General features: G+C 34.8%; 1 protein-coding gene across 2 annotated transcripts; it reads left to right on the top strand.

Moving 5' to 3' along the window:
- Nucleotides 1–2,903: 2,903 nt before the first annotated feature.
- Nucleotides 2,904–9,862, top strand: LOC147071574 (uncharacterized). Of its 2 annotated transcripts, none has more exons than XM_085948504.1 (5): nt 2,904–2,947; nt 4,728–4,949; nt 6,048–6,221; nt 7,597–7,770; nt 9,511–9,862. In XM_085948504.1, exons 2-5 carry the CDS (start codon nt 4,749–4,751, stop codon nt 9,760–9,762), a joined length of 801 nt encoding a protein of 266 aa, XP_085804630.1. In that variant the 5' UTR covers nt 2,904–2,947; nt 4,728–4,748; the 3' UTR covers nt 9,763–9,862. The 2 variants fall into 2 exon arrangements, with proteins under 2 accessions (XP_085804630.1, XP_085804631.1); XM_085948505.1 differs by having other exon boundaries at nt 2,911–2,947; nt 4,717–4,949; nt 9,511–9,828.
- Nucleotides 9,863–10,587: the final 725 nt, after the last annotated feature.

Genomic DNA, 10,587 nt, shown 5'->3' with positions numbered 1-10,587 from the left:
CCCGGGGCAACAAGGCGTCGCAGAGGCGACTCCCGGAACCCACAAGCAGACTGATTTCGGATTTAATAATCTTGCCTTTTTATCCGTTAGGGGTGGTCGTATTTCTTACCAATTCACACCGATCACCGATACCGCCATATGCTACACATTTATATAAGGTTGACGGATGTCAGTCTATCAACCAAACATATAGCGATATCGATGTACGTAATATGATTACATTACTTAATTACATTAATTCCTTAATTACTATATACCACTAACGCCCGTCTATAAATCTCACTTTATTATTTGACTAACCCATTGCATATCTATATTAAATTTACCTATTATATTACAATTTACATTACACATTACAATTACAAATCAAATCATATCTTACATTTAATCTAACTTAATTAACCCTTTAACTAAACATGTATTTAATCTAAATTTAATCCTATTACCTTATTACCTTATATTTACATGGTCTGCGACCGACTTATCTTCCACAGTTCACTCTGAGAAGTGGTGGGACTTGCCAGAGCAAACTGCGGGACTTCTAAATGTATTAAAATTGTTCTGCTTTGTCGAGGGTCGTAATTATCTAACCGGTGGCACATTGACTACCAGGATCAGACCGAGCGGTTGGGAGGCACTACTCCTTATGGGAGCGCCCCCCACAGGGGCGGAAAATTAAGTGTGCGTCATTAGGTTAGGTTTTCATTCTTGAATTCATGAATTTTGCCAAAATCAGCCATGAAAATTGAATTAACGTTCATATTGAATTTAATAAAATTGGAGACTATATAGTATACGGTCATCTCTTTCCGATAGAAAGCTCACGGTGACATGTTTTACGTACAATTTACATGTAACTGTTATATCGAGGTTCTACTGTACTTTCAAAATTAGTAAATCTTTTTCTTTTGTAAATAGTTCCTGTATTCCATGTTGTACTATCTGTATTATGTGTATTTTAGTTGGAGTACTTAATTGGTTTTGTTAGTATTAATTATTTGAAAAATCATGCAAAACACTTCTCTGTAAAAAATTCCATTGAAAAATATTATTTGAAACATAATAATATGTATCCAACCGGAACCAATATCTGACCACCAAATACTTATGTTTTACTATGGTAATTTCTGGTTGTTACATATGGATAAGGTTATTATGATAGTTCTTTTATATAGATGTATGCCACATTTACAATGATGATTGCCATTTGAATATTTGACATTGATTAACATTATGTAAGGTCAATAGTGAACTGTTCATTTAACTGTGATAATTTTATTTTGTAAACATTCATATCTCAACTAAAATATGTTTACATTATTAGGTCAATCAATATTATTATCAACATGTAATTATAAATACATCAGGGATTGTGCATATGATATTTTAATCAATTTAATTTTATATGAGACTAATTAATTGACAATGATGAATTTTTGTGCTAATTTTTAATAAACAATTTTTATATAAATAATACAAGTCTTTTTTTATCTTCACCCGGACCAAATCAAAGTATTTGCATGAAACGTGCTTGTATGGATACACCAACGCGTCACTTTTGATGTATAGTTTGCCGACGACTTCTTCTACTCAACGTGACTGTCTTGCATGATTTTAAACCGATCTTGAAACGAAAAAATTACAAATTATGTAGGTGAAATGAATATTACTTGGCCTTCTACTCTCGGCATTATATCTCATGCAAGTCCTGTGTCAGTGGAAGACCTATATCACTCATGAATTCGTGCAACCTTCTAGGGCAGGGGTCGGCAAACTCTTGGACCAAAAGAGCCAAATATGAGTATCACAACGGTTAAAATTTGATTTGTCCACTTTTGCAATGGACGGATTTAAAACGACAACAATTATACCTTTTTTGTAAAAAATGTGAATTGGGAATTTGGCAAAGAGCCGCATGTGGCTCGCGAGCCGCGGTTTGCCGACCCCTGTTCTAGGGCATCCAATGTTTGCTTTAATATTCTCATGCAGCATATTATCTTAAAGACAAACGAGCGCGGATGACACAAACGGAGACCAATGATCATAATAATTATAACCGTTAGTCTATGCATATTCGATAACCGTTTTTCGATTCTACAGGTAGAAATAATTCATAGGTGAGCACCTGTAGTTATAGCTGGAGTTCAGGTGTTTATCGCTTGCCAGCTTGCGGAGTGTCCGTATGGGGTATATACCAGAAATTGTGGAGGTCCATAGTTGAAGCGACAAAAACAAAATACATCTACATCTGCCTTAAAAAAATCAAGAAATTATAGATATTTTTTGCAAAATGGACCCCCTTCATATCATTTCTCTCTGCACGCCTGGTTTCACGGCAATTATGTTCCAAGTTTCTTTAGCTCTGAGGCGTTCATAAACATAATTCAAAGGCCCCTTTATTCGAATACAAAGGCCTCCTATATTATATCGAGCGCGATACCGGTGTCCCGTCTGAAACGGGCCTAATTCAAAACTTTGTCACTAAGCGCTTCCAAAAATTTTCTTGTCACACTCACATGCCGGTTTTGTTAAGGCATTCGTAGAGACTCATAACTACCACATCTAGTATTGTCAAATAGCTTCACACAATATTTAACAATTACCATTATTAATTCTTTAGTTATTCTTCGTTTACTACATTAGTGAGAGAGATGTTATTATTTTTGAGTCAAATGCAATCAAAATTCTAATGGATTTAAGTTTTGTACTATTCCATTTGATTTTTTTTTTGCAACCCGGAATTCGCGGGATGCCGAAAGGCGAAACTAAATTCTAATTCCATCAAGTACCTTTGATCGATCGCATATTCAAATGCGATTCTTTATCAGTTGGTAATATGAAAAATACTTTACCTCCCCTGCCCCTATAATAAGACTATAAATACATACCTTACTAAAACTTCTATTCAGTAAATGTCTTTCGAAGTGAATAATTATAATTCTAATCGGTAAGTTATCCTTAATTAATAAGTTCCTGCAGTATTTAATAATGATATATCCCTATTGTATGTATGTAATTAACTCGTTGACTGCAGAGCATTTAATTACTTTTTAATTACCGCATTTAAATAACATACTTATTATATCGAATTTAGTATCTAGTTACTGGTGATCAATCGCCTATGACTTCGTCCATGTGAAATACAGAAAAAAAGGTAGTTAGATACAGTAATACCCCAACATACGCGATCTCGGTGCTCGCGGTTCTTGATTTTTTCCTTTAGCAACACTTCAGACCCAGTTCCACCAGAAGAGCACATGACAAATGCAAGCTTGGCAGAAGGTCTCAGCTCAATTGTAAAGAGCTTAAATTTTTTAGAAAATTCTAACTTTTCAACGAAAAACGCGTTATAGTTACAAAGCAAGAGAAAAAAAAAATTATTAGCTTGCTACGAAGAAATTCTGCATGAAAAAAAAAGAAGGCATTGTGTCGTCAGACGAATTTGTTAGATTTTATGAAACCATCGACATCGAAATAACTTTTTTATGTAACTTATTTTTTTTTTATATTTTGTGCATACATGTTACTTAATATGTACAAAAAACTGCAACTGTTAGTCCTTGGTCACAATTAAACAAAATTTATATGTATTTATATTATACAAAGTTGTTCCCGACATACGCGAATTTGACTTACGCAATTTTCGTCGGACCAACCTATTGCGTAATTTCGGGGTATTACTGTATTCAAAATGAAGTAATAGTAAACTAATTCTTATTATTAATTCTTTATCTGGGCCCGTTGCAAATGTGCTATTTTAAAGAAGTTTCTTTTCAAATATCAAAATGAAAATCTATTAAGACCATACCTTAGTTGAGACACGGTCTAAAAAGATCGTTGCTAGGCGATGCGCGGATTGCGGGTCGCGGGTGCAAATGAGGCATGTCAAACCAAATATAATTTGTCTTATAAATCCAACATGTGTCCATTTAATGTTCTGTTTATTGTTTATCAGTAACAATAATAATATATTCATTGACATGTTTTCTTTTTAAAGTAAATGGGTAACGTTTTAAGTCATCTTTACACGATTTAAGAATTATTACGGCCGTCGCCATCACGAAGCAAAATTACGTGTTTCCAGCTCTACATTCTCTCTCCGAATGGGAGCGAGTCCAAAATTTCGTCGCGCCTATTGTTGAAAATTATTTGCCGTCTCACTGATGAATCACCTTAAGTTGGTCCCAACAATATAATCTAAATTCCCAATAGGTTACCATTGTTCCCAGAATGGATGTTTTTACACCTCTTGAGTGTAGTATTTTTATTGTTTATAATTACTAATGATCAATTATTAGGTTTTGACAATTTATTATACGGTTATAGAGTGTATTATTATTGATAAGGTAGGGGGTTTTTTATAAACACTTCAACTATTCATAATTTGTTTGTTATATAAATTAGAGTTAATAGTATTCGTTGGCAGTGTGTATTTGTCTTTTGGTGAGTGTACACACTGCCTGAAGATGCCGAAAGGCGAAACCCGGGTCGCAAAAAACCACTCAAATAGAATAGTACAAAACTTAAATCCATTAGAATTTTAATCTAAAAGTTGTGCAAGTTTAACAAGTAGTTTTTTTATTTAGGAAATTACTTAGCTGCTACAAAATGGGGTCACGTTACGATAAAGGTTTGGAATCAATGGTATAGATTGATTTCATACATCCTTGATTGGGGTTTCCACCTAGTCGATAATATATAACATTTTTATTATAGTTAACTTTCAGAGCGATATAACAAACAACCTGATGCCTTTTCTAACCGCTGACCAGATCAAATTCTACAAAGACAATGGCTTCATCAAGCTTGACAATATTTTCACTTCGGCGGAGATGGACGAGATGTGCAAAGAGTATAATTTCATCTTCGAAACTAAAAATAACGAGGGTATGGAATCCTCGTGGGCTGGTGACGAAATGAAGAAACAGGCCAATTATATTAATTATTCGGTAAGTAAAAACTGATTTATTGATTGAACTAAAGCAACTGACCATTGACAAGCTAAAATACTTCTTCCTTTTCTATTAGTTTTTGACTAAGTCCACATCTCAATTGGTGCAAATAGACACCATACGATGCCTCCAAGAATCTCTGTTGCTTATCACTTATCAGTCTTCTTGTGTTTTCTTAGATCATATCAGGATCCAATAACTCTACCCTATACACCGTATGGATGGTATCTAGCGACCTTCTAGGACGCCTAGGATTCTAGGATTAAAGAACAGGTTAGGTTAAAATTTTCCTGACCAAAGTCCAACTTCACTTCTTCACTCTCATTGTGATGAAAGATTGCATGGTCCGCTTTTCCCATTTTGCTTTCTCCTTTTTTCTCCTAAATTTATGCTACAGGACATCCAGCGTCTGCTGTAAGCATCTTGTTCTCGAAGTCCAGTAGGTATATGGTTACTCTGTACTTATAAAGGAAGTCATAATTCACTAACGTAAAGCTACACCGTCAGCATGCAAACATCAAATTGGCGACATTTTTGGTTATAACCAAGTACAGTGGTCAAAAATTCTCTAGTTTCGTCCAGTTTGATATCCGGATTAGAATAGTTTGACGCATTTTGGAGAATCATTTTGAATATTTTTATTTTTAATTGCCCGATTGGTCTCCCTCTTCCGGCTTCCCTCGCTGCCTGATTAGGTCAGTGTGACAATGTTATGTGTGACACACAAACCCTAATAATTATCGACATATCCAATTATATATTTACATTAAACATAATGCTTATTCTTGAAGAGTATTTTCCTGCTATTTTTTATACAATGCGGATCTGTCATTTATGTATGAATTTTGTCGTTTCCGTTTCGGCATCGATTGGTAAATATTATTAGTAAAAATAATATTAAAAACCAAAGGTAATACGCAAGGCTATGCCGTTATTATTTTTTAAATATTATTAAGTATATTATATATTTATTAATTTGTAAAACATTTTTTTAATTATTTATAATTTTTTCTCTCTTCAAAATAAAACATTCACATGCCATAGGTTTATTATCGCTGATATACAATATGTGCCATAAAACAAAATTTGTTTTAGGTGAAATCCATCCATAACCTTCAATTTCACAGTAACGTGTTCTCAAAAACAATTATGAACGAAAACCTTCTGAATTCCTTGGAAGATGTGATGGGCACTAAGAATATCCTTCTTCATCACACTAAAGCACATTTGAAGCCACCAGAAAACGGCGCACCATACCTAATGCATCAGGTGAGGATAACTCATGAATCAGTTATTTTTTCTTCCAAATTGTAGAACTATCCTGCCATTTGGAGCACAACAACCATGTTCAACCAAATTGCATCAGATATCCTTAGATTCTATATTATTGGGTCTGTAATCGTAACTATGAATTTAGGAGCCACTTTGGAGCAATAATAATGCTCAGTTTCCATACAAAAATATTATTTATTAAATTTGTCACTTGGTATTCACCACATATAAAGATAGTTTCACACAGTTTACTGTGAGGATGGAAACAACTTCTCTTTTCAACATGTAGTTGTTTATCCACTGTCGTCAAGGTTACCATTTGTAGTTGGTTTATAATAAAATATCTTTTTTAAGTTATTACACACAACTACTAATTTTTGATTTTGGATAGGCACACATTTTATTAGAACACGGGACTTATCTTTTATGTTGATTTTATTGTTTTACCTGTTGTTGACTCTATCACGATACACCAGTGGTGAAGGGTGGAGGTAGGCTATTAAGATCTGCCATAAATAGTGCACATTAGACTTTGTCTGTCATGTGTATTTGTTTTCATTGAAATAAGACTACAATTTACAGACGGTGTTGGTTAGTTTTTAAAATTCAATTAAACCCTGCGAATACTAAGTAATAATAGAAAATAGTCAAAAAATACTCATCTCTCTATAAAATATCTAAAATCATGCAATTAAATCATAATCTATTATTATATTTATTTTTTATCTATTATTATTTATTTTTATTATTATATTATTATTTATTTTTTATAGTTTGGTTTAGGCAGGGCATAATGAATTTAAAAAAATTAACCAACAATATGTGTAATATGTATTCTTAATCCAATGAAAGCAAATAAGTATGAATGAAAAAGTGTACACAATTTTGTCGTATCGCCCAAAATATACCAAAACTATTATGGTTTGGCTTAGGCAGGGTTTAATTGATTTTTTAGAAACTAACCAACATAACCGGTAAATTGTAGTCGTAGGTCAATAAAAACAAATACGTATGACTAACAAAGTTTAATGTGCACTATTTATGGCGAATCTTAACAGCCTACCTCCACCCTATGCTACTGCGATACACATCTTGCAATATAACGAAATAAATTTAATTAGTTTTACATCACTTGTGGATGGACTGCATCTAGTTGCACTGACTTTGGTCTGATTAAATTTATTTTCTGCCGATAGATGTTACTATACTCACACACTTTTTTTATTGATGTGCTTGAAACGAACTTCTCAAACAATTATGTAACAAAAACTTGGGTCACAATATATGTTCGATATCCATCAATTGCCTTCAGTCCGTTGTATTAATATTATGTTTCCTTACCAAATCCTAAAATGTATGGTTATTTTTATAGGATTATCATTACTTTCCGTTCAGAGACCACTCAATGGTAGCCGTCTTCATCCATTTGGATGACACGACTCCAGAAAATGGTGGTCTGGCAGTTTATCCAGGATCGCATAAACTAGGACCACAGGAGGACAAAGGCGTTATAGAGAAAGGGGAGAAATACCACTACTTAGATCAGGTAATATTATTCTTTATATCAGATGACAGATATTTACATGTTTTAATAACATCAGCACACTCGCCGATTCAACAAATCACGCCGATCATCCTGAGCAATCATCAACCTTACCGTAAACTATCATCATCATCATTATCGGCACTACAACCCAAAGTGGGTCTTGGCCGCCTCCAGGAAACATCTCCACTCCCCTCTGTCTGCCGCAAGCTCCCTCCACCGCCTTAGTCTCAGGGATGCTGTGTCTCTTTCTATACAGTCCAGCCACCGCAGTCTAAGTCTCCCGACCATTCTTTTCCCTTCTGGTCTGTTGAAGAGTAGCCTCTTTGGTGGTTGGGTGTCTTCCATCCTTGAGACATGGCCTGCCCAACGAAGTCGCCCCACTTTCACGTGTGAGACTACAGGGGGATCTTCATACAACGCATATATTTCATGGTTGTACCTTCCTCGCCACGTGCCATCCTCCTCACATACAGCTCCAAAGACTCTTCTTAATATCTTTCTTTCGAAGATATCCAGCTTCCTCTCATCTTTTTTTGATAAAGCCCAGCATTCCGACCCATAGGTTAATATGGGTCTGATGAGGGTTTTGTATAACTTTATCTTAGTTTTCTTTGAGAGGAGTCTTGATCTGAAGTGTCTCTGTAAACCGTAGTAAGATTTGTTTGCCAGAGTAATCCTTCTGCTAACTTCTTGGCTGATGTCGTTTTGAGGGGTAATGCGTGATGTGTGATCCCAGATATATGAACTCGTCGACCCTTTCGAACTGATATGTGTCAATCGTGAGTGGTGAGCTTGAAGGAGCCTCACTTGCAGGCATGTATTTTGTTTTTTCTTGATTGACCTGGAGTCCCATTTCTATGGCAGCTCTTTCCAGAGAAATATAGGAGACTATATTTGGATAAGTAACAAGTTGCTGATTGTATAGCTTGTCATTTAGTGAACACGACTATCATTGTTGCTTTCTCTCCACCGATTGTTCAACATAACATTTATGGACATAAAAAATAGCATGATCTCCAAAAGGGGGGCGGGTCTGACAGGGTTCTAGCCTGGGGCCCGGCGGTGCGGGTCGACCAATTAAGTGAAATAAACACACCACAAATTTAGTCTAATAGTAAAAAAAGTCGCCTACGGCACTATTTCACGGGTGGATTTTAATTTTATAATTATTTTTAGTGTGTTTCCTAATTAATAAAATGATTATTTGATCCAATATGGCGAAGGGTTGCATGTTACTTGGCTATCACAAAAGGGGATCACGATCAGTGCTTCATAATTATGATGCCAAGTTTAGTGCCAACAATTCAAGTGGATTTATTTAAAAATACCAATACAGAACCAGAGTTCCACAGAACACCATTTGGGGAACACTACTTTAGAACATTACACTGCCCTAAACCTTAGCGATAGGTTGGGAGGCCCCTATATAGTTGTTTTTTAATTTATAAATGCTCTCATCGTGAACAAGAGATAGAACATTCGTTTCGGCAAGTGACATGCTATAAACATTTGACTATGGCATGGCATATTATTTTTATTATGTATTATTATTGTATGTTAAAATAATGAATAAAGTCAAATGACTTTCATTATAAATGCTCCGTCCACATCTCTGATCCGTAGCACAATGCTAGTCTAAATAAAGTTTTATAACCGACTTTTGAGTTTATTAGAGCCATAGACACCATTATACCATGTGTTACTGCTCAGTTGATAGTACATTTTATATTGTTATTTTAGAAAATATTCCCACTCGAGAAGGCAACACCGATATCAGCAAAACGCGGAGAGGTTGTCATATTCTCGTATCTCCTAATCCACGGGAGCTACCTCAACCTGACCAAGACTCCGAGAAGAATGTTTCTCATTCAACTGATGTCAGCGGAAGACGAACCGATGGCCAAAGTTCACAATTCGCCCGGGCAAGGGTGGGTGCTGAGGGGGAGAAACATCAAGCGGGAAGCTGTCATGGCTAAAAGATTTGAAACATGATTATTTTCGAATCACCCATCGTAGATTACTATTTCTTACAATGTAACTCTTATAAAATAATATATATACAGCAATATTTCGCTTAACAAAGTAGATTTTTAAATATAAAAAAAATTAAAAAAAGAAAGTTTTTTATTGAAGTAATGACAAACAACATTGAAGAATGTAATATTTTTTATTGGATACACACAAAGATGTTGAAAAAAACCTTCTTTTATAGAGATGGAGCGTAAATGTATGAAATTGAAACAAGAAAATGAACAGGTTTACTGATTATGTTAGCTACAAGCAGTGTTGCCAACCGTACTATAATTATAGTATTTGTACTATAATTTTGGTCTGCGTACTATGTACGATATAAAACAGGTATAATACGCCCAAAATACTATAATTTTGAATATCGGAAAAAATATGTAAAAAGTACTAAAATTTCGATATTTCCATTCGATAAATTGGTGCAAAGTTCTATAATTTCGCAATAAGAAGATTTGGAGAACTTGGAGAATAATATTGCTCGAAAAACGTAAAAAAGATCCCTTGACTTTGGTTTAAAATGAAATATCTTGAATTTCTTCGGTCTTTCATTTCAAGATTAAGGATTAAGGATTAAGGATTAAGGATGTTCCACTATAATAGTAGAGCTTCTGTAGCAATATATTTTGAAGCCACCTATTATATGTTTAAGTCTATATTTTATCCCTTCATATTTTTGATAAGTTAATTCGAATACTTAGGAACCTTCCTACTTTTTACTTGGGCCCACGGTGGCATGCGTGGCTTCAGCGTTTGACTATCACGCCGTGGGTCCCAGGTTCGAATCCTGGG

The sequence above is a fragment of the Rhyacophila brunnea genome, unplaced genomic scaffold (assembly GCF_057557595.1).
Source record: "Rhyacophila brunnea isolate RB1 unplaced genomic scaffold, BYU_Rbru_1.0 scaffold_20, whole genome shotgun sequence".
Lineage (NCBI taxonomy): Eukaryota > Metazoa > Arthropoda > Insecta > Trichoptera > Rhyacophilidae > Rhyacophila > Rhyacophila brunnea.
Note: the sequence above shows the minus strand (reverse complement) of the source record. Positions and strands in the feature narration are given on the sequence as shown.

Bases quoted from the DNA above. Each gene is read 5' to 3' on its own strand.
- LOC147071574 (XM_085948504.1), top strand. From the start codon at position 4,749: ATGCCTTTTCTAACCGCTGACCAGATCAAATTCTACAAAGACAATGGC. The intron at 4,950-6,047 runs GTAAGTAAAAAC...AATTTGTTTTAG, and splicing joins CCAATTATATTAATTATTCG to GTGAAATCCATCCATAACCT. The intron at 7,771-9,510 runs GTAATATTATTC...TTGTTATTTTAG, and splicing joins AATACCACTACTTAGATCAG to AAAATATTCCCACTCGAGAA.